This window comes from Apus apus, chromosome 7 (genome assembly GCF_020740795.1).
Source record: "Apus apus isolate bApuApu2 chromosome 7, bApuApu2.pri.cur, whole genome shotgun sequence".
NCBI lineage: Eukaryota > Metazoa > Chordata > Aves > Apodiformes > Apodidae > Apus > Apus apus.
Genome location: NC_067288.1, coordinates 26,551,402 through 26,575,272, shown reverse-complemented (window position 1 = coordinate 26,575,272; position 23,871 = coordinate 26,551,402). Strand labels below are relative to the sequence as shown.

The following is a 23,871-nucleotide window of genomic DNA, read 5'->3' as shown; positions in this document are numbered from 1 at the left end:
GCTTCCTAGGAGCTCTCTGACAAAATATGCAAAGGATTTGAAAGATGCCTAAAAAGAGGTGGGGGGAGGAAAGAGTTAAATACTGACACCTCTGCTTAATCTTTATTCAGGCAAAATTTCTCTTGAGCTCCTGGAGATTTTTGCCTTATGAAGGCCCCACATGCTCTGTGAATTTCAGGTCTGAGCTTCTTTCTCTGGGAAGGGCACAACCCTTCTGCTAACACGTGCGTAACCCACCACCCAGCGTCTCTTACACGCTGCAGATGTTGCTGCTCTGCTAGAGCATGAGCTGCCGCTTGGCTGGCAGTGAAGAAGTATCAGTTTTCCACCTTGCAGGTTCCTCAGTCAAACTTGATGCCTGTCATGAGTGCACCCATCACACCTGAGCAGAGGCAGCTGCCAAAGGTCTCGCTGGCAGACCACAACACAGCATCAGTTGCCTTCACTACACACATCGAGTATCTGAGGATGGAGCTTCTTTGTATCCTGGATTCCAAATCCTTATGGTCAAAAAAATGTATAACCAAAGACAAAACTGGCTAAATTTGCTTTTCAGCATTGCACATAGGATGAACTCCAACTACCTTGATCCTGTGCAGTCCTCACATGTCCAGTGCACTCAGCTATTACAGTGTTCTCCAGGGAGTAGCTAATAGGCTTGTTTTTGTGGGTTTTTTTCAGCACAGAAATGCAAAAGAGAAGCTTAAAAGCAGCATTTGTTATGATTTTCAGAAAAAGAATAGAGCAGACATCTAGCTCTTCTTCTCTGTTTCAAACAGCAAATGTCACCCTTCCAGTAGCAGGGTTGTTGCTCTGGCTCTACTGCTGTGCCCAAAGCTTGCCTGATTTCCTCAAAGCTTGTCTGCAGTGTCATCTCTTGACCCAGTAGAACCTGTTATTTCTGCCTGAACAGCTTGCCTCCCTTTTAACCTGGAATATTTACATCTTCTTACCCAAATTTCTAGGTAGCTGGAGACAATGTCAAGGTTCTGTAAAAATGACAGGAGGTGAGTTGGGGAAATAAAGGGCTGCAGCTTCTCAGTAATGGCATGAAGACTGTGAGAGCCCGGCTGACTGTCTGTACCAACACTCATCTCCAGCGAAGCCAAGGGCTGTGCCATGGCTCCCTCAGTGGTAAATTTGCCTTGCACTCCAGTTAGCTCTGTAGTTTTGAGGCTCTGTGGAGACCCCAGTCTAAACGTGCTCTCCTGATTTGCTACTGAAAGAAACAGCAGTACTGGAAGCTTTCTCCTACGTAGGCATAGGAGCAGGTTGCTCCTATCTCCTCATTGTGTCAGAGAAAAACAGACTCTGTACCAGCCTGGGAGAGAAGGACACGAAGGTGAGGAACAGATGTGTATAAAGATGCATTTGAAGAAACAGATGGAAGACACTGCCTAAATTACTTACCTTCAGACTGAAAGAAAAGGTCTCTCTCTCCCATCTCCAGGTGACTTACCATCAACATCTCAGACTGTTGGCAGGACCTCAGAGCAAGCACCCGTAAGTAGCACCCTTGAGACACAGACCTGCCATCCCTGGTGGAGAGCACTGCCTTCCCTGCTCAACCTCCTGGTGAAGTTTCCAGGGGCCAGGGATTTAACCTTTCCTCCCAAAATGTATCCTGTCCTTTTCTTAGCTATGAGATAGTCTGGCTACTCATCTTATTTGAAAGTGAGTTGTTCCAGTTCCCCAGAGGTGTAAATATTTCTGTGCTAGAAAACTTTCTGCTCTTGCTGGCGGGCAATTCCTCGCCTGGCAGAGGGATGAACCTCTCCTCCCTCGGTGACTCACCGTGCCTCTTCCAGCAGGAGGCAGAGCTTATCCCAGCTCTACAATCCGCGTTGGTCTGGACGTGAATGGACACCTCAGAGCAAGAGATGTTCAGAGCTTATTACACGCTCTTGGCCGATGCTGAAGATAATGGTAATTAACCGCTCTGGGATGACAATGGTTTATTGCTGGCTGATCTCTTGATGTTTTTCTTAAGCATTTTGTGAAAAAGGGGCCTCACCCAAGGATGGAAAGGGCAGAAGAGGACAGAAAGCACTTGTGTGAGTCTCCAGCTCAGCCTGTGAGGCTTGATAAGCACGCCTAGGTTTTAACTTGAGCTGGAGACAAGATCTGTGTATTTAGCCATTCTCAGATCTATTTTTGGAGTCACAGGGTTTCTGTGTGTGGGTATGGAAAGGCCACTGCTCCCCTTTGGCACAGTTCTGCTGCCACCACTTTTCTGCACTTGCTAGAGGTCTGAAAAAATTTGGATTTCATTGTGTCAGGAGGTACTGAAGTCTCATTGTACAAGTTATTGCTGTAATCAAGGCCACCAAATGGAATTTTACAGGAATCTCTTGTTTTAAATGACACTGAACAGTTGCATCCTCATCACTTTCCTGAGCAGAGACCTTTGATAATCACTTATTTGCAGGGCTGAGGACCAGCCTATTTATTCAGTCCTCAGTCTGAAATTGTTCTGTTTCTCCACAAGATGCTTTACGGGCAGGAGCACGTCCTGTCACTGTCAACAGGAAGGGGCAGGAACCTCTTCCCAAAGCCTCCAGCTTCCTTCTGCTCAGCTCCCTACATGTGGGAGTTGCTTCCCAAAGCAGATTGCCACAAAAGCACATCTGCTCTCAAAAGCAGGCGAGCAACTCGGAGGCAAGTAAAATGGTTTAAGAGATACCAGCAATCAGCTTTTGACCTGATTTTGTACCAAGTTTTCTTGTGAAAAGGGGGCATTTGTTGTCTATCAGCACAGCACTGAACCGTATTAAATACGCCTCCATTTATCTTTGATAAGACTAATAGGGTTCCTTATTATTGGAACAATGGTATATTTTGGTCACGCTTAATTATTAACTTATCTGGCTGTGACTGCTTCAAGGATATAGTAGGTAACTATAATAGCTATTCCAATTTTATATAACCAACATTTTAAACTGTTTTTTTTTCAGCCATTCTTCTCTTAATTTTATTTTTTTTTTCGCTCTGCTTACAGCTTCTCTGTTTTTCTTTGGCCTAGGTAAGTAATCCCAAAGGGCTGGATCCTGCAGTTACACTGATGTTCTTGGAGCATGGCCTGGAGTTTTACCAGTTTACATCATCTGGGAGTGGGCCCACAATATTTCTAAAACGTTGAAATAAATAAGAGGAGACAGGTGACAGAGTGACAGCACCAGACAGAGAGAATGGCCACGGCCAAGGCAGCAAAAGTCTTCACTTTACTGGGAGGCAAAGGGCCCACGGGTACATCTGGTGCTGGGAGACACAGAGATTCGCTGGGAGCTGAAAAGGGGAGAAAAATGTGGCCTCTACAGAAAAACATCTTGCAGTGTTTTCCTGCAGTAACACTGGCAAGCCTTCACTGTCACTCTCCTCCAGTGTTCACCCACAAGGAGTGTGTCCTCCCACACTTCACAGTTTCAGGGCAGGATCCCCAGGTCCTTCAGCAGCCAGCTCATTGTGCCTGCTACCTTGCCACATTTTTGCTGCTGAGGACACCGGCCCCAGTGACAATGAGGAGAGGGCTGAATTCCTTTCCCAGCCCAGCTCTGTTTTGACAAGCGATCCTGTTTATAAATCCCAGACAGTGTGTCTTTTCACAGGCTGTTGTAAAGCTGGGTTTAATACACACCAGCGAGAACACACGAAAGCCCTCACACGTTCTGCAGTGTGGGGGTTTTCTGGTGGCTCTGCAAGCGTGCTGACCAGGAGCTGACCTTGCCTCCTGGTGCCTGGCCACCGAGTTGGCCATTTGCTAATATTCCAGGTTTCACTTTGCACCCTGCATCTGCTTCCTCCCAGGACAATACCTGGGATCCCACCAGCCATCTGCAACATGGAGGAGTGGAGTTACATGACACAGCCAGTGTGCAAGCACACAGGGTACAGCTCAGGCATCCTTGGCTCCTCGTCCTGCCTTGCAGCACCAGTTACTCCTCCTGGTGAAGCCCTTCCCAGTGCAAACAGGGTGTGTGCAGCCTGGAGTGGACAAGGGGAAGACAAGGAAGAAAGAGCAAAGTCATCCCAAGGACTAGGTATGCAACACCCGGAGATCCTCCCCTACCACAGATAGGAAACAAGTCCTTCCACATTGGATTAGGTCCACCTACACCTAAAGTAGCCACCTAAAATCCTTGTCTCAGCCTTCAGATGGTGTTTCACTTTCCCATTGTCCATTGACCCTTTTTGATAGGTTTTCCAACAGCCACCACAGCAACAGCTGTTGTACTAAACCCTCTGCCCTCCTGCTCCTCACGGCATCATATATGTCTACTCCCTCGCATGAAATATTTGTGAAGCCTGAGAAATGGATCCTGGATAATGGATCTTCTAGTGATAAAGACCCTTCCAAAAACATCTGGAAGCCAGGCAATTAAGCAACAGAAGATAAACAACATTCCTCCCATACACCCTTGAAAGAAAAGGCTTTCTAAGGCACAGCACGCAGGTTTCATGAATCAAACATCAGTAGAAATGTCTCTGCTGTCTTTTGAAATCTCCTGGGCCTCTAAAACATGCCTCCAGGTGGAGAAACGTCACATGGAGCCACTCCTATTCCTCTGTTCCTGCTCTTCAGACAGGTAGGACCATTCCACCAGCAGTTTTCCATTTAGGTTTACACTATCCAAAGGATTTTTGCAGTGTTTGGCTGCCCTTCCCCATGCTCTTCAGAAATGTACCCCAATCCCAGGACATGGCTGCCAGGTGTTAGGTGGGGTACGTGCTTCTCCTGCCTGGTACAGCCCTGTTCCCCCTGAGAGAAGCACAGGCAGATTTTAAATCTTGCTGTGCCACAAACCCACGTTTTCCTTTCAGAGGTGACAAGCAAGTATGTGTCATCCCTCTGGAATATTCTGGCAGTTGCTCTGATTTATTCAGTCTTTAAAACAGCTGATAACATTCCCCGGTCGGTATCTTTTCCTTCGAGCTGAAATTTAACTTTTTTCTTTAGTTGGATGCACAAAAGCTCTCGAGGTCCACCACATGTGCCCAGTGTCACACAGAAAGCCCCACTCTGCCCCGCGTTCCCCAGCAGGCTGTTCCTTCCTTCAAGGAGACCGAATATACTTCGGTTTTCTCAGTAGAGGGAGCTTCTCACACAGCACTTTGAACACCACGTCCCTGGAAACCCTCTGAAACCATTTCTGACAGCACCAGCTCTGTGCCAAACGAACGTGCAGGAAAACTGGTAGTGGGTGATGAGGGCAATGCACTCGTTAGTAACCACGGACTGGTTTGTTTATTGAATTGAGTCTTGCAGCCTTCCCAAAATTCTTGAGTAGTGTTAAAATGCCCGTCTTTTGGACATCCTGGTAGCAAACAGCAGCTCAGTGACAGTCAGTACCAGGGCTACAAGAGCTTGAGTGGAAAAAAAAGGGCTTTCTGACACATTTTGAGTGCCTTTCTTTGGTTCCTCTGAATGTCTCATGGTACTTTGCTTCTAGAGACAGAAGTTTGCAGCCTACTTTTGTTTGCAGCTCAAATGTCCTGTATATTATTATGGTGTCCCTTTGAGCTTAGACAAACGGCTGCATCTTTTAATTCTTTCTTTGTCCAAAAGCCTTTGTGTGGTTATTACTGAAACCTGCTTGGTAATGAACAGAGTCCTGCACAGCATTGGCAGGGTGAGCTGGGATGAGCTGGGCAACTCAGGCACAATCAAGCAGAGGCCCCTGCACGAGCCTGTGTGCAGTGAACTCCACCAGAGACCTGATCCAGGCAGGAAAAAAACATTTGATCTAAAAACCCAGTTCAATTCTTCAGTCAGATCAGTTTCCCAACCTGCTTTACTGAGTGACAGCAGAAGCATTTGTACCACACAGCGTGCCCAGAACAGCGTGAGTGGGTGGGTGGGATGGCAGGAGAAGGAGGGAGGAGAAGAAAGGGACTGCTTTTTTCAGAAGCACCAACAGTTTAAACACACTTAAAATGATAATTCGATTGAAGACATCAGGGATTTTAGTTCTACCGAAGACACTGAGGGAATCTGAGCTTTTCAAGCAGGTGATGTTTTCCTAGTCCTACACAGATTGTTGAGTGTTTTGCTCACAGCTGAAAGAACTCAAACTGAAAAATGTCAGCATTTAAAACCTCTGTCTTGCCTTCCCTCATCCCCTTCTGATCCCTGTATTTTCAATGCTTGGCACTGCTAGGAAGAGGCAATTTCACCACGTCTTCATGGTGGTTCACTCCTCGGTTCACATCACTGTTCCATATCACAATCTTTGAGCTCGCCTGCTCTCTTCTTGCTGCCTAGGACCTTTGAAAAACAAGACCATGGAAAGATTAAAAACACTTGTAATGGGCCTCCATAAAAACAATTTCAATTTACACCGAAGGTACAGATATCCCTTTAGGAATAAATTATGCTGTTCCCAATGAGCCCTGCACTTGATGGCATTCAGATCAAGAATAATTACTGAGCTTCTCCAGAGAGGTTAAAACAACCTCTCTTAGGGCATGGGAAATGTCTTTTCCAGACATAATTCCTGTCAGCAGGCAAATTGGTAAACCAAGCAAATAACATCAACTCGGATGTAAGAAAGAGCTAGTGGCTAGATCAGGCACAAGTGCAACACAGATAATTTGGCTGGGAATAAACTTAGGCTGGAAATAAGGAGACCATTTTCAAACATCAGAACAAGGAAGTTTCAGACCCGCCTTTGGATAAAAGCAGCGGCACAAAAAAATGCACTGGGTTCGAAGCAAAGCCTGCCAGGTGTCTGAGGAGGACTGCGAAGTGTGGCTGTCACAGCTGAGCTCTGAGCCTTGAAAGAGCAGCCCTCCTGGTCTGGAGTTCACCGGTATCTCCCGTGACTCTTTGTCCCACCGGCAAGGGGGAAGTGACACCACCTGAGACGTCAGTGTCATCGTGGCTGACAAAACACCTCGGCACCGCGTTCCTCTGAGCCCAGCCCTGCCGTGGCGGGGTCTCTGCCGTTCCTGGCACCCCTTCCAAACCTCTGCGCCTCCTGGGACCTCTGCCACTGTCCCCTCAAACCACACACCGCTTGAGCGACATCACTGGTTTCAGGTTTTTTTTAAAAAAAAAAGCAACCACCTTGTTTCTCACAGGCTTTATTATATCACCTTCCCTCCTGCTGCTCCAGGCTGGACAGCGGGAGGAGAGAAACTCTCCAGCAGGGCTGCAGAGCACCAAGCCATCTTTTGGAGGGGCTACCTCCTTCTTCCTTCCAGAAACGGGACCGCGTGGCACTTCCCGAGCCCCCGCGGGAGACACCCGTGCTGCCAGGGCCGCCGGTGCCTGGAGCACCCCCACGAGGGTGCCCAGCAGGGGCGTCAAGCCGCCTTTCCCCCAGGGCACCAGCGTCAGCCCCTTGCCCGAAGGACGCCTCCGGCAGGGAGCAGCCGGGGTCCTGGCCCCGGGCCCGTATCCCCTCCGGGCCCGTATCCCCCCCGGCCCCGGGTCTTGCCCCGGGTCCTGCCCCAGCCCCGCGCTCCGCCACCGCCGAGGCCAACGCGGGGCGGAGGGGGGGGGGGCGGGGAGCGCCGGGATGAGGGGAGAGCGCAGCCAATCAGCGGCCCCAGCGCCTGGTCCGATCTCCGCGGAGCCCCCTGATTGGCGGCCGCCCTCCCCTCGCCTCACGGCGGCGGCCAATGGGAGGCGGGGGGGGCGGCGGGCGCGGCATGGCGGGCGCGGGGCGGCGGTGAGGCGGGCGCGCGGCGCGGCGGGGCGGGCGCCATGTCGCCGGTCTGGTCGGTGGGCGCGGGGCTCCTGCTGCTGCTGCTCTGGGTGCGGCACCGCGGGCTGGAGGCCGTGCTGGTGCACCACCGCTGGGTCTTCGTCTGCCTCTTCCTCCTGCCGCTCTCCATCCTCTTCGACGTCTACTACCAGCTGCGCGCCCGGGCCGTCCGGCTCCTGCACAGCGCCCCGCGGCAGCACGGCCAGCGCGTCCGGCACATCCAGGCGCAGGTGAGGCCCGTCCGCAGCCCCCGAGCCCGCCCCGGAGTCCAGCCGGGAAGGCGGCTGCGGCAGCCGGGGCGGGAAGACGCGAGCGAGCCAAAGCCGGCGCGGGTTTCTGTCCCTGTGGGTTTTTATCCCCCGCTGCAGCAGCAGGGGGGCTTGGCAGGGAATTCTGCGGCTCCTGCGTGTTCTCCAGACTCTAACCGCCCTGATCGTGGGTCCTCTTCGTGGCTTACCCTTGTTCCTGCTCAACTTTCCTCCTTCAGCGTCTTCATTTGCCGGCTCAGCCCGTCCTTTGCGGAGCTCCGGAGGACGCGTTACTTCACCAGCCTTCACAGAACTGAGATTGCTTATGACAATGATAACACCTCCCTCAGAGAAACCCCCTCACAGGTTTTTTCCTGTGGATGCTGAGAACTGTTAGTTTCTCGCAAGTTTCGTGAATCCTGTCTCCAAAAGAACCCAAAAGCTGTGGGGTATCAGGAATGCTTCCTCTACTTAAATAGACCCCTCTGTAAATTACATTTAGAAGTTCAGAGGTCTGAAGAGAGATGTCCAGAGCATCTCTGCTCAACACACAGAGAGCCAGGCTTTGTTACCTGCAGGTAACGTGCATGTAGAGGAGTAACAGTCATTCCAGACACTTACTCAGAGGGAAAAGTGTTTCTGGTGCTCATTATTCACAACATGTGTGTGCCTTACAGCGTCAGCTCAGTTGTTTCCTCTTGCAGGTTCGGCAATGGAAAAAGGAAGGCAGCAAAAGATACATGTGCACTGGCCGTCCTGGCTGGCTGACTGTATCACTTCGTGTTGGGAAGTATAAGAAGATTCATAAGAACATCATGATCAACCTCATGGATGTCCTGGAAGTAGACAGTGAAAGACAGGTAACAAATTAATCACAAAGCTTCCATAGTCAATAAGTTAGTGGCTTTTTTTTTTTTACTGTATTTGTAGCTCAAGAAGAGATTAGATGCCATGAAGAACAAAGGTATTTGTAGCAGTAGACCCACCAAATTTGAAGTCCTAGAAGGCGTGCTTGGATCATTCTATCAAAAAAACCCAGCATATGGAGCTGCTTAGCTAAAAGACCAGATTCATTTGTGGCTCTGGGGACTGAGCAACAAGATGTTGAGGCAGAGGAGGAATCACTAAACAGTTTCAACTATTTTTAGTAGTGCTCTTAGGAAGTAAGTCCCTGAATTCTGGTAACAGATGGAAGTACGATCCAGTTAGTCACGTTTTGTCATCGTTGGTGCTGAACGCTTAATTTATGTTTCATGAGGGGAATTGAGGTATTTTTTGCTTTTTAGGTGGTTCGTGTGGAACCTTTGGTTACCATGGGCCAGTTGACTGCACACCTGAATCCCATGGGCTGGACTATTCCTGTGGTACCAGAGCTTGATGATCTCACTGTAGGTAAGGGTTGTTCTGGTGACCAGAGACTCACTGATTTTGCTGCATTTTCCATTAGCTTCTCATGCAGTAACATGTTACGTTATTTTAAAGATCCCTGAAATACTTTGTTGAACCTTCTGTTGTGGTATTTATGTTATAAGCACTTCATTTTTTTTTTTTTTTTTTTTTAGTAGTCTTAAAAGCCACACCCAGAGCTTTAAAGTGGGGGGTTTGTTCTGGTAAAGCACCTTTGGAGTAGGTTTCATTTGATGCGTTATGTCTTTCTGTTGATAAGGTGGCCTGATCATGGGAACTGGCATTGAGTCTTCATCCCACATCTATGGGCTTTTCCAACACACCTGCGTGGCCTATGAACTTGTTCTTGCTGATGGAAGCCTTGTGAGATGTTCACCAGTAAGACAAACTGTTCTTTTGCTATCATTTACAATGTCGTTGACAGTTACGGTGTGGATATATGATTTAGTATGACATACTTTTTGCAGACTGAAAATTCAGACCTATTTTATGCAGTGCCTTGGTCTTGTGGTACTCTGGGTTTCCTGGTTGCAGCAGAAATAAAAATGATTCCTGCCAAGAAATATGTCAGAATATATTATGAGCCTGTGAGAGGACTGCAGAAGATTTGTGAAAAGTTTACTGAAGAATCTAAGAAAAAAGAGAATAGCTTTGTGGAAGGACTTGTGTATTCTTTGGAAGAAGCAGTCATCATGACAGGAGTCTTGACTGATGAAGCTGAGCAAAGCAAGGTAACTAAAGGGAAGTTACTCTTTAAGTTTTAACTGAAGCTGTTCTAGATGCCATTTTAAAACCAAAATTATTATCAGATTGGAACTGTCTCTTCACGTGGCTTTAAATGTTAGGTCAGAATATTTTACATTACAGCTCTTTGTTACTACAAGAGAGTCTGTACTCTGAATCTCTTCAGTTGATAAGAAATGACCCACTGAGTTAATTGTTCTAGCAAACAGTTTAATCTGCAGCCTTTTCCTTGCAGTACCTCAGGAGATGGAGAAGTCTCTTTTCCCATATACAGAACAGTGCTGTTTTAAACTGCAGTTTTCCAGAGGAACTCTTTTCCCAGTGAGCTTTTAATACAGTTTTTACTGGTAAAACACATCAAGGACATTTACAGGAGGGCTGCACTAACTGTTCATTGCAACCCTCAACCTGGGTGTTTCTCCTCTGCCATAGTGAGACAATGGGTTGAGACACTGGTATTTTAGGAATCTGGTTCTGTCACATTCATGGCCTTAGTTAACTTGTAACAGGCAAGGCTTAGCAAATCTCATTTAACTTCAGCCTTAAAGGCAAGAGAAGTAAGAAGGAGCATGACTGTGGAGAAATGAAGGCTCTCTAGATCTCTTGTGACAGTGTCATTCAAACTGGGAGGGGGGGGGTTAAGATTCATTCTTCACAGTAAAGGAATTTGTGGAAATACTTGATGAGGTGAGGTCTGACTGTTTGTTTGCTAACAAGTGTTTTTTTTCCCTGTAGATAAACAGAATTGGCAACTACTACAAGCCGTGGTTCTTTAAGCATGTGGAGAAGTATTTGAAAGATGACAGGACTGGAATAGAATACATTCCCTCAAGACATTATTACCACAGACATACACGCAGTATCTTCTGGGAGCTCCAAGTAAGACCAATTCCAAAGTTAAAGTAACATCTGCAGGAAGGTGCTTTGCTCTCTCCAGGTGTAGGTACCATGTACCTTCTTCCCTTTGGCAACACTTCTGCCTTTGATGGCAGAAAAAAAACAGCGAAGTTTATGGCCAATGTAAAAGTCCTATATTTGGAGAGAAGAAATCCAAAGACACTTCTTTATATATAAGGCATTCCATCATATCCTCCTAATTTCTGTTTTAATGCTTTTCTGAGTTTAAACCTCAAGTACCTCTTTCAGCAGTAAGTTTGTGTACCTACTCGGTGATTTTCAAAGGCAGATGGTGGAAAAAACATGAATGTTAAATTATGGCTGAAATTTTGCCCTCCCTAAACTCAGAATAGTAATTATGCAGGAAGGTCGTGATTTTAAATTTCATAAAGGTATTTGTTGTCATGTGCATTTACACAGCTCTTCAGCTGGCATTCTGAAAGATTATCCCATTTTTACATTTTGAATCTCTGGAGTGAGATACCAGAGAAGTTAAGCAGGAGTTGGCTGTGCAGGAAGTTCTAAAAATGTTACAGCTTTAAAGTTCTTTTAAGACCCAATCTTGTTTTGCTTCGTTCTTGCCAGAGTCCTGTAAGTTTAGATTCTTAGGTGCTCCTTCCTGAGCTGCTTTAAGATAATAACTGACCATTCTCTGAACTTCATTGTCTGAAAGTATTTGGGGCTGAGTGTGTTTTGATTCATGCGACTAAAAATTCATCATTGTAACCAGAGGAAGGTTAGGGCAGGGCTGGTCAGTCCAGGCCTCTTTTAGTTGTTCATTTTTGTGTTACAGAAGTTTAGCAAAAGTATCAGCAGTTCAATTTATTAAAAGTCTGGCTTACATTGCTCTGAGGACTCTGAATGAATCTTTTGGTTCACTTACACATTCTTAAGGCAAACCTTTTTTCTTTCCTCTTCAAAGGATATCATTCCTTTCGGCAATAACCCTGTTTTCCGTTACCTCTTTGGCTGGATGGTTCCTCCAAAAATCTCTTTGTTAAAACTCACCCAAGGAGAAGCTATTCGGAAGCTGTATGAGCAGCACCATGTTGTTCAGGACATGTTGGTGCCAATGAAGAGCCTTGAAAAATCTATCCAGACCTTCCACGTTGACCTTAACGTAAGGACACACGTTTTTAAGACGCGGCGAGTCTTGGACTGGGAGTGACAAGAACTGTTAATAGTCTGCTTGTGTGAAAGGTCATTGTTGTATCCTGGGGAGTGCTGTGCCAGCCTGTGATGCCCAGGCTGCAGGAGACATTAACATAGCTTTCTGCAAAAAAGAAGGATTTTAAAAATTGAGATTCAAACTTTAGTAGAAAACCAGGACTAGAAAATTTGATCACTTAGTAAAACTTGAACTGGTTTTTCTTTCACCTAAAGTGACCGATGGTCTCACTAAACCCCAACTGTGGGAATTAATTTCACTCTCTAGCTTTTATTTCTTACTTTATATTAATTAGTGTAAGAAGCACGAACTTGGCAATTTCAGGTTTGGACTGACCTGGTTTATTCATTTCAAATATTTAAGAGGGAGGAGATGTAATTCTAGGACCACACAGCCCATACTCTGAGCATCTCAATCTGTTTCTATTCAGAAGTAGACCTAAGAACTAGATCAAGAGAACTGGACAGGAAGGAGTGTGTAAATTTCAACTCCAAATTGGGAAGAAATCTTGTTAACTCTACATTTTGTCACCTTTATTAAGAGATAGCTGAAAAGATTGTTATATTAAAAATGAGTGATAAAGTTTTCTTACCTCTGCAGGTGTACCCTCTTTGGTTATGTCCTTTCATATTGCCCAATAATCCTGGTATGGTTCATCCAAAAGGGGATGAAGCAGAACTCTACGTGGATATAGGAGCTTATGGAGAACCTAAAAGTAAACAATTTGAAGCCAGGGCTTCGATGAGGCAAATGGAAAAGTTTGTAAGAAGTGTGCATGGGTAAGGATCCACCCCTTAGACTAGTAATAATGCTTTATAATTTACACCTGTGTGGTTTAATCAGAGTTACTTAATCCCCCAGCACTTTGACATGGCAGTAATGTGACAACCACAATACTTGAAAACTAATTGTAATTACTCATGTTGATGTCAGGATTTTAAAGTATCGTTTCATGTCCATTATTTGATTGTAAAACCAACCAACCCAACAAGCACACTGACTGAAAGTATAGAATCATAGAATGGTTAGGTTGGAAGGGACCTTAAAGACCATCAGGTTTCAACCTCCCTGCTGTGAGCAGGGACATTTCCCACCAGACCAGGTTGCACGAGCCTCATCCAACCTGGCCTTGAACACCTCTAGGGAGGGGGCTTCCAAACCTCCCTGGACAACCTATTCCAGCACCTTACTATCCTCATGGTGAAGAATTTCTTTCTAACCTAAATCTGCCCTCTTTCATTAAAAAAAAAAGAACAGTTTAAAGTTCAGTTTGAAAGTTCCTGCAGTGTGTTTGGGAGCTGGGTAACTTAAGGTCACCCTGCATCTTTTCAGCCCCAGGCTACTCTGGAAGTTGGGTCTGTGCTGCAACAGTGTCCATCCCTGCAGCCAGGGGCAGGAGGGCCTCAGCAGGTCTTTGCTGACTGGGCATAAACCACACAGTGTCCCACAGCCTGTTGGCCTGGGTGGGTGCCTGCTGTCAGTGAGGCTGGCTGGCCTGACCCTCGGGAAGGCAGACACTGAGCTTGCTCAAGGCTGACTTGTCTCAGGCCAGCTCAGAGCAAGGGCACAGCAAGTGCTGGTTTGGCCACAGTGAGCTGCAGCCCCTCCAGGAATCCCACAGCCTGTTTGGACAGCTTCCCTGTCTGCCCTTGGGACGCTCTGCTCCCCGCAGTCGTGCTGCAGCTCTGCCCCATCTTTGCTCTGCTGTGTCCTTGCACAGAGAGGCCAGCCTTGACTCTTCCCTGCTGGCTGTGGGGGAAGTCTTTCCTCCCTCACAACTTGTACTTGCATAGATTCCTTTTCCCTGCCCTGATTCTTGTTAGATAGGCCCACAGTAGGCGTGAGGTATGTGCCCACCATCTGTCACAGGCTCGTGCCAGCCTAAGTTGTTGTGGTGGTGTCAGTGGAGAAGCCGTTACAGACTTTCTTCTCAGGAGCAAAAAACAACCACAGGGTATTTTTACACCATCAGTAAAATTTATCCACATTTCTGTTTTGACCTAATTCTCAGTCTAACAGTGATTACATCCCATGTGGCTGAGTAACAATGGTGAATCTGCTTCAAGATGATCTGGAGAGTGTAAATTACTTTGAGCTGGAATAAGTGATCTGCCAGAGAACAAAGCAACCAAAAGCTAATTTTAAGCTTGTTTTTAATTAACTTGAAATTAAGCTTTTAATTTAAAACTCTTTACTGGCAAAGTTTTGTCTCTTCTCTACCTGTCACTGGGAAATGAACAATGAATAACGTCTAATCTTTCAGTTTTGTAATTATACACAACAGCAGAGCTTTTATGTAACATTTGACTTTTACTGCTGTACTGTCATGCTGGCTGCATCTCCTAGCCACAGTATGAGAGTAAGGAAGAGCCCACAGCTAAATAAGGATTGAATTTATTTTTGTAAGTGGACCTTTGTTAACACTGCTTCATTTGCAGTATTAATTTATCTTATCAGCCTGGTCTGATTTGGCAGAGTTTTGCCTTCCCAGTTATATTCTCAAGGTTCAGTTCAAGGAAACTGTAGTACAAGACACCATCATGGTACCATGGTACCTGGATCACAGCAAAGGATGCAGAAAAAATACTTCTTTTTTTTTTTGGAAGCTGGGATTAAAAGGTTTTGAATGGAAGCAAAATGAAAGCAGGCATTCAAAAGCAGTTTAAAAAGTATTTGTCGGGGAGAATTTAGGTTCTGTGCAAGGGGCCAGACTGTGGATTTGGGGAGGTTCAGAGGATTTCTGAGACTTGTGTTTCTGCAAACACCAGTTGTTAGGATACAAGTTGTCAGAAGATCTGGCTCACATGGTTAGGATGTCCAAACATGAACTACTGTTTTATACACTTTTGGGTCCTTCTCCTTTTCTCTTCGTAGTAGCAAAACTAATGAAAGTATTAATACATGGATGGCTAAAGAAATGTTCCCAACCATACTTTAAAAGCAACAGTTTCTTTTCCCACCTTGATTTTTAATTTTTAATGCTGTATTTCAAATGGTGGCACGAGTATTGAATCTCTGTCTCTTCTTTCTTTTTCTTGCCCCCCCTCCAGTTTCCAGATGCTGTATGCAGATTGCTACATGACCCGTGAGGAGTTCTGGGATATGTTTGATGGTTCATTATACCACAAGCTGAGGGAGCAAATGAATTGCAAGGATGCCTTTCCAGAAGTGTATGATAAAATCTGCAAAGCTGCCAGGCACTGAGCCTGGATGATCTAATGATCTAAGCAATCAGGGAAAAATGAAATTACCTATAGCTAGTCAGTATGTCCTTTTAAAAAAAAAAAAAAAAGAAGCTTTATTGCTTTCCAAATAAGCTTATTCTTGCTGATGTTTAAAGGTATGAATTCCTGCTTTATGAATTTATGTTTAGTATTTCTTTGTATGTTTTAAAAACCATTTTCCAAATTCAAAGTGATTGTTTTTAAGAAATCTTAGTACTAGCCTTTGTATGTAATGTTGTGACATGGGTGAATCTGCCTGTTTCCAAGCATAAGAAAATAATGGGAAAGGAAGAAGATACTGGAGTCACACCAGCTGTGTATTAGAGCTATATTTAACATTACTTTTGGCAATTGGAAGGAGGGCTTAGGAGTAGGTGCCAAAGTTGAATGTTTGGTCAAATTAATCATAATGTTAAAACCATTTACCTCCAGTGGTAACCCTGTAGGACAGCTTAGTGCTGGTCCCACAGCCTAGTGGTGGTGCAGTGTGGCCCTCTGCTGCTGGGGTGGTCCCCTGCTGAAATCCACACGGGGCACTTCAACCCCCTGACAGGGGCTTCAGCTTCCCAAGTGAGCCTGGAGGTGGGAAGGAAATGCTTTTTGCTTGTGCCTATTGGATTTGGACTGATTTTGATTATAAAGTGTGAGTGGATGTAGGTTTTAGGTACTTTTTAATTGGTTAACAGTGCATTGGGTTTTGCCCCCAAATATCAAATGTTCTGGCTTCACAGACAGCTGAAGAAAAAATGCTGCTAGTTCACACAGGCAATTATTAATTTCAGTTTGTACTCAGAGTGGCTCCATTTATTTAAATTTTATTTTGTTGTTTGGGGAGGAGTGTTGATCTTTGGTTGTTGGTTAATTTTAGTGCCTTATAAGTACTCAGTTGGAGGAGGATGTGCTTTATTTCATACCATTCTGTCTGGCCAGTAGGAAAATAAAGTCAAGGCTTTATTTATAACGAGGTTTGTTAGAGCTGTGGATAAGAACTCTTGTTGTGAATCTTGATACAGGCTTTGGTTCTGACTTGAGTGCCATTTTTGCTTTTCATTTTAGCTGGATTAGGTTGATAGGCTTTGTAAAAGGATTGTTACAGTCACCTGCAGAGGAAACCAACAGCAAGTGCTGTTCAGTTCCCCTTCTGCCACTTGCTGCTGAGAACTGCACTGTCACACTCAAGTGACAAGTGTGGAAATGTTTTGACCCTGTAGCCAGAAACATGGTTCCAAATCAAGCTCATCTCTTGTCCAAGCTGTACTTTAAATTGTTAATTAAAACCTTACTGAGCTTGAGAGAAAGTAATTTTCTTGGGGCTTGTGACTGGGGGTAACATGAAGAGCTTTTTGAACAGTTCCCAGTGCGAGGCAATGTCCTTTTTGTGAGTGCTAAACCAATGATTTTATTTATTGATAGATGGATATTTATGGTCCAGATGAAACCAATGATAAAGCAGTAACAAAAATAAGTCTGCCCTGTTACTCAGTGATGCATGCTGGGCAAATGGTGTGCAGATAAGGTACTCCCTAGAGCCCCATGCAGGGGCAGCCTGTGAGGGGAGACACAGCCAATGCAGAACACCTGCAGTGCTGCCCGGGCTACAGGGCTGTGTCAGTGATCCAGGAGTGTCTGCTACACTGTTCCAGGCTTTGGGGAACACCAGAAGGCAAACACGTTCTCAGGGTGTAACCTGCCTTCCTGCCCCTGCCAAGGAAGCAGCACAGGAGCTGTTTCCTTGTTGCTGGCACAAAGCTACAGTTTAGCCCAGTGCTTGTAAAATTATCTGCACAGAGCAGGAAGGGGGTTGGTTAGCTTTTAAAGGGCAACGTTGATACAGCTAGAGGATATGCAAATACTTAGGCTGTGTTTCTCTCACGTAGGCTGTGTTTCTCTCACTTATGTACTGGTGATCTTTAGGTATGCACTGTATTTGGTTTTTTCGCTCCTTAATTTATTGGCAAACCTTGTATGATGTGATTGGGTACTGTAACTGTATCAGTCACACACATGCACACACATAATTGCTGTTGCTCTTAATTTTTGGTTGTACGGGCTGTTTAAAATAAAGATCTAGCCAGCGTACTGTTCAAAGTGGTGTCTTTTAATGAATTTTTACTTGATACTAAGAAATCTAATCCCTGGTTTGATTGAGCAGCCACAGAAGCAAGGATAAAGATTCAGTGGCCTCTTCATCTGGAGGAGTTTCACATCCACAGCTCCTGTTGCCTTCAAAAGAGCCTGAGCAGCAGCTCTGTAGGTGTAGCTGAAGGTATTCCCGCCCCTGCCTTGTCACAGCTGGTGCATCCTCTCCCCACGCTTTCTTCCCAGAGAGAAGCTCCCAGGCTTTCTGCTAAATTCCAGGCTGCCAGATGCCTCAGCCCCACTGAACCTGCAGCTCAGGTGCCAAAGCCCTTTCATCACACCCTGTGTTGGCCCCGCCTGACGCTGCGTTTCACAACCCTCCTCTGCACCCCCACACCCCTGCCCAAGCCTCTCCCTGCAGGGGCCTCCTTCACCTGCCTCTCTAGGACAATCATCAAGGTTTCCTTACATCACCAGTTTTCTACCTGTGTTACCTCCCACACCAAAGGAAAATTGCAGGTTAATTAGCATATTTAATCAGCCACAACTAACAGGTAATTACACCTAGATTTAATTATCCCAGTCTACATCTAATTATCCCACTAATACAAGACTTCATAAAGGTTAACTCTAAGTGAACCAGAGTACTCACAGGATGTGTTTATGGCCCTCCTTCATTGCCACTGACATGGATCTCTTCATTTCACTCTCTCCATTGCCTCTAGGTTTTGATACCCTACAAAATGTGGAACGATGACACTACATTCCCCCCAACTCCCTCCAGCTGCTTATAAACACTTGCATTTTTAATTCAGGTGGAGCTGGACATTGCAGCTTGCGATGAAGGTCCTTGCATGCAGCCACTTGAAAGATGGCAGAGGACAGGTATATAGAATCATAGAACAGGCTGGGTTGGAAGGTCAAGGTGGAAATTATTAATAACTCTACAGAACAGTTAGATTGCTGATTGTCTAGGAGTGTTTTATTACCATAGAAAAAGACTTGAGTTATTCTTGCTTTGCAGGACAGCAACGCTGTATTTTCATCCAGGAGATGTCCTCTGACCTGTCTGCCATTTACTTGCTGACTTGGGCTTCCCAGCACCATCTTATGTTTGGAAAACAGCAGGGGCAGAGTTATCTGGACAACGTGGAGCAGAAATCAAACCACTCCATTTGTTTTCAGCAACAGGCCTGAGCCGCTCACTGTGAAAAAAGGATGCGATTCAGTGGGTTCAAATTATTGGCTGGATTAATCTCATTAGACTTAATGAGCATGGAGGTGAACAGTGCTCTTAAAAGCCTGGCTATTCCCTAGAAAGCAGAGCTGTAGTTTGAAAAGTGATTTTGGAGCTAGTGCTGTTCGATCAGAGAGATGTGTTTGAATCCCGAGTCCTGCTCGCTGTTCAGATTCCTTTTTCATGCCTGCTGGAAGTGCAAAATTAACAAAGCTGGGCAATAGTGAAAGCTGGATTGCATTGTGCTTTCTCCATCACAGGACAGCTAACTTCTGGCTGCCCCACTGAAAGCTGCTGAGGTATATTCAGCCAAGACCAGTTTCCAACTACCCTCTGGTGATCAAGACAGACCTTAGCAGAGCTGCCAGCCTGTGGTGCCACGCAGCAGTTCACTAATCTTGGCCACAAGCAAAGGTGAGAGCAGAGGGCTACCCTGAGGGCTCTCATTAGTGCAGTTCCTAACTGCTTCACAGGGTTTTCACACTAGCAGTTTCAAAGCTCTTTGCAGTGGAAGTGAGCCTTGTTACCCTCCTTCCTCAGATGGGCAAAACAAAGCACAGCTTGAGAAGGTGATTTGTGTTCAGGGCCGTCGCACAGTCCAGTGCTGGCTCTGGGAATGAGCCCAGACAGCCTGTTTTTCCATCCACCTCCCAGCTCCTTCCCAGCCTGCCTCCTCTAACTCATGGAAACTATTTGCCTATGCCTCCGCTGCAGGCACATTACATTTCACAAGATAAAACAACCACCTTGGCATCTGGGAAGTGCCTTGAGAGCCAGGAGCTCTTCAACCCTCCTACTACCCCTCTGTGGTGGGGAAGCACAAAGGTGTCCATACTTTCCTGGGAGGGAAGAGGGGCAGCAATCCCAACCTCCCCATCCACAGGTTGGGGGGGGGGGGTGTTGGTGGGCCTTCCTCAGTCCAGGTTCAGTGCTTTAACTGCAGGGTCATCCTGTTTCACATCAGTTGTTGTGTCAGTAACATGTACTCTTGGTCTCCTCAGGGCTGCCCAAGGTGGTTTTCCTGCCTGCCAGTGCCAGCCCTGCCAGTGCCAGCCCTGCCAGTCAGACTTACAGCAAGTAGGTGTCCCGCTGCAAGTTGCTCAGGTAACGCTGCGCATCACACCGGTACAGGGACTGGTACTGCATCTTCGGAGGGTATTTTTCCTTCCTGGTGATGTCGTAGCGACCAACACCTACAGGGTTCTGGAAGGAGAAGGTCTTATGGGCTTCCTTATCCAGAAGCAGCGTGGGGAGCATGAGTTGGTCAAAACCAGGTAGTGCTTTCGTGTGGCCAGGCTTTCGGTTGCAAAACATACAACAATATGGGGTGTATCCTAAGCAGGCTGAGCCTGTATCGTGTGGGAGGGAGGAAAAGACACACTAACAGGTGTTAGCCCAGCCAGTCTCCTTCATCAACAGTTCTTCTTTAGCACAGTGGTCCATAAATAAGTCAGTTAGGTCTGTGGGCTCGAGCACACTCACCAGTTACCTACTGCTCACTGTAGCAAAGGGCTGCCATGTCACAGCCTCCCCACTGAAATGTAATCTGTCATGTTCCCCAGCAGTTAGGATGATGTCTTCATCCTTGACCCCTTTCAAGTTGCCTGTTTCCCACTCAGCTGGATAAAGGAGAGAAGCTGTGGAAGCCTGCTCCTCCTCCCTAGCCAAGGTGGACTATTTCAGACTAAAGCTTTTCCTGTCTGCTTTGAGTCCTTTAGGCTTTGTTCTGGTTTTCCATAGGGAAGCTACCAAGATAAATACAGCTACAGGAATGGGTACAAAGGGAAGGGCTCCTACGTGCACTACCCCTACAACACGCTGCTGATGCTGCTAGAAGAAAAAAAACTGGTTTTCATGCAGCAGAATGTGCCTTTCTGGGAGGATACAAGGAGGTCCTGGCACCTAAAGGACTCAAATGCAGCTGCCCTCATCAATGAAGTGCATCCACTTCCTTGCAACTGATGCAGAACAAATCTAATGCCTGAGCATCCCTTGAAAAGGGCAAAGGCCTGAAGGTGCAGGCAGAGATAACATGGTTGCTGCCAAACTCCTGCCCCTCTGCTCAGACCAGCTCACCTGCCTACAGGCAGCATGTGCTCAGCAGTGGGTGCTTAATGTGCTGCTGTATACAAGGACACCTTTCCCTTGACCTAGCAGGACATCAGGCTGTGGGCTTTTATTCACTGTTTGTTCTTTAGCAACCTGTTCTGGGCAAGAACAACAGCACCTGGAGAGGGACTCATCTCTCTAAAACACAAGCACCTGGCTAAGTTGCCCAGTTTTCTTGATAATGGGGAGAGAAAAGCACCTCCTGAGGTCAGTCTGCCCTATCAGAGACACCTGACTCAAGACTACTGCTGGGGTGCTGCTGCTTCAGAGGACACCTCTAATGTTCAGCTGGCTGAAGCAGGTGAGGAGCACTCACCCTTACTTTGGCTCAGGAGAGTGTTGTCCTCTCCCAGAGGTGCTGGTAATGGACTGGGCATGGTTGTGGAGGAGGCTCAGAGCCTGACCATTCTTCTGTCCCTCTCTCCCTGCTGTGCCTGTTCACTCACCTCATTCCCAGTAAAGAGGCGGTAGGACTTTCTGTCAAACCTCTTGGCAGATGACCCGAATGCAGGTTGGCTGGAGCACACCGATCTCTCAACAGGCTTCGGGTCATATGAGCCTGGCCCCACTGCATACTGGGCAGAAGCAGACCTGTTACACTGCAGTTTGCTGGTGGAAGGAGCTACACGACATCAGAGAGCCACCCATCCATCCCGTCAGCCATCCAGCCACCCCCCGGGGCTTAATGCCTCCCCACCCCAGACCCCCGCACCACCACCAGGGACACTGGTGACACTGGCTGCTGCTGCTGTCCCTGCCACTGACCGCCTCCCTCGGGCACTGGCTGAGCGTGGCCCAGAAGATCCTCTCCGTGGGGCAGGCTGGGTTCCTTGGCAGGGTGCTGAAGCAGCCTTTCTTCTTGTTCTCCTTCAACATCAGCTCATCCACGAAACCCTTGACAGTGCTAGTGGTTCGCTTGGTGTCTCTCCCCTCCTGGGACGAAGGAGCAAAGTGAAAAGCTCTGTTGCCAATGGTCTCTCTGGACCCCCCATCTGTCCTATGCCATGAGACCTCAGCCCTGCTTCTCCTCAGGGGCACCAGCCCACTCTCCTGCACAGCCTGCTCACTGCTGCATGGGTGTGTTTTTCCAGGATCCAAGGGAAGTCAAAGAGCAACATCCCTTATGCTGACGTAAGGCAGCTCTCCGTCCTTACTGCAATGTGTTGGCAATGCCACAGCTCTCTGAGAAACCCTCTCTGGGTGCAGGGCCCCAGGGCAACGCACCTCCAAGGCATCACGGCCACCACGGCCACCACCAGCAGGCTTTTTCCTGTCCCTCAAGGAGGGCTGGCAGGGGCGGGAGGCCCTCGCCCGCCGCACCACCTCGTCGATGCTGCTCCGCAGGTTGTAGGTGCCAGGTCCCAGGCCACTGCCCTGCAGGCACAGGGGGAGAGGGGTGAGGGGCTGCGCTCAGCAGCGGCGGGACGGGGCCACCCCACCAGCAGGTCCCCAGGGCAAGGGGCAGAACTTGCCACGACTTCTGGCAGGGCACACTTGGGCGTCCTGCTGTCCATCAGCCCCCGTGTGCCGGCGGAGCGCTTGTCCCTCTCCGCCAGGTGTGCGTAGGGGTTCCCGTACATGCCGGGGCCAGGGGTGCAATCCTGTGGGAGGGGTGAGGTGGCCGTGGGCAGCTTCGGCAAGGGGGGCAGCCCCCAGCCCGGCAGGAGGAGATGGTGCCCACTCCTCCTATCCCTTGCAAAGGGCTTGTTCTCTGGAGGCATGAGCCCAGAGCCAAGTCCTGCTGCTGGTGGGCACCATTCCTGGCACCTCCCGTGCCAGGGGTGACGCACCTTGCGCGTGTCTCGGAACCGCTGCTCCCTGGTGTCGCAGATCCCCCGGAGGCTGCAGGGCCGTGTCTCCTGCAGGAAGTCCTTGATGTTGTATGTCCCCGGGCCCAGCTTTTGCTGCTGCAGGAGTAGAGCAGGGAGGGTGAGGAAGGGGCTGGGCAGCACTGCCTGCTCCCTTCAGCCCCAGCCGACACGCACAGAGAGGGGATGAATCCCAGCTCTTACCTGGAGTTTGCGCCTCTTCATTATCTCGTGGGGCTGGGGCAGCCGAGTAAGCCATGAGCTCCCCTCTGGCCTGGCCTGGCCAGAGGCTGGTGCTTTCCCCTGCAACGCAGAGCCAGAGCACGAGGCTGAGCCCATCCTCAGCCAGCCGTGGCCCCACAGCCAGGTGAGGAGGGGAGATGGACACGGGGATCTGCTGTTCCATGTCCCGCTCCTCCATGCACTGTGTTTGCTGAGTGCCAGGAAGGCAGCAGGGAGCTGTGGCATGAGCAGCCCATGTCCCACAGCTCCACCCTGGGCTGCTCCCAGCCTCAGCTGAGTGTCCCAGACTGTCGTGTGCAAAAAGTGCCTGGGCAAGAAGCTGCTTCCCACTGGGCACAAACAGTCTGGGAGTCCAGCTCCTCTCCATGCATCCAGACAAGCCTGGCTGGTGGCCTCACCTGACTGCCCATGTCCCCAGACAGCACCTACAGCCCTGTGATGGCAGCTCTGGTCCCTGAGGCTTGCAGGGGTGGTGGCAGTCCTTGCCATGGCAGCCGTCACCATGGCATCTGGCATTCAGGTTCCCCAGGGAATGTCCCCTCCTTCACTGGGTATAAAAGCATTGTCCTGCAGTTGTGCAGTTGCAGTAAAACCACTGGAGGGAATTAAAGTACTGGGGAAAGTGATTCAGCCAGGTGTGGGCTCATGGCCCCTAGGAGCTGTGTCAGAGCATGCCCAGGGCTGGTCAGATGTGCCACCTCTCTGCCAGGAGCCCAAGCCCAAACTGCAAATCCTCGGCAGGATGGAGAGAGGTTTGGCCACTGGATGACTTGGCCTCTCACCTGCCCTGACTTCTCTTCCCTAGCCCTGGCCTGGTGCTACCTGGGCATGCTGCTGGAAAGGAAAGAAATGTTTTCTACCTCTGCAACAGGGATCCAGGACTGTGGCTTCTCCAAGATTCCTTGATTGCTTTGGACAGGGGCTGTATCCAGCTCCAGGGACTGATTCAGGTCCTTCATTCACCTTCCCCCACCTCCAGCATTCTTCCTCCTGGAAATTCC

The 23,871-nt window shown here is 48.0% G+C and overlaps 2 protein-coding genes across 2 annotated transcripts; one reads left to right on the top strand and one right to left on the bottom strand.

The window, feature by feature from the left end:
- Positions 1 to 7,628: 7,628 nt before the first annotated feature.
- On the top strand, positions 7,629 to 17,482 carry DHCR24 (24-dehydrocholesterol reductase). The gene is made up of 9 exons (XM_051625229.1): positions 7,629 to 7,936; positions 8,659 to 8,814; positions 9,241 to 9,346; positions 9,621 to 9,739; positions 9,829 to 10,092; positions 10,841 to 10,984; positions 11,925 to 12,122; positions 12,771 to 12,949; positions 15,221 to 17,482. The coding sequence occupies exons 1-9, from the start codon at positions 7,706 to 7,708 to the stop codon at positions 15,372 to 15,374; spliced, it is 1,551 nt and encodes a 516-aa protein (XP_051481189.1). The 5' UTR covers positions 7,629 to 7,705; the 3' UTR covers positions 15,375 to 17,482.
- Positions 17,483 to 18,440: 958 nt separating this feature from the next.
- Positions 18,441 to 22,940, bottom strand: LEXM (lymphocyte expansion molecule). Its single transcript, XM_051625095.1, has 9 exons — positions 22,832 to 22,940; positions 22,610 to 22,726; positions 22,292 to 22,420; positions 22,044 to 22,193; positions 21,585 to 21,749; positions 21,266 to 21,394; positions 20,523 to 20,540; positions 19,783 to 19,928; positions 18,441 to 18,678 (listed from the first exon to the last, which is right to left on the bottom strand). The coding sequence occupies exons 1-9, from the start codon at positions 22,850 to 22,852 to the stop codon at positions 18,582 to 18,584; spliced, it is 972 nt and encodes a 323-aa protein (XP_051481055.1). The 5' UTR covers positions 22,853 to 22,940; the 3' UTR covers positions 18,441 to 18,581.
- Positions 22,941 to 23,871: the final 931 nt, after the last annotated feature.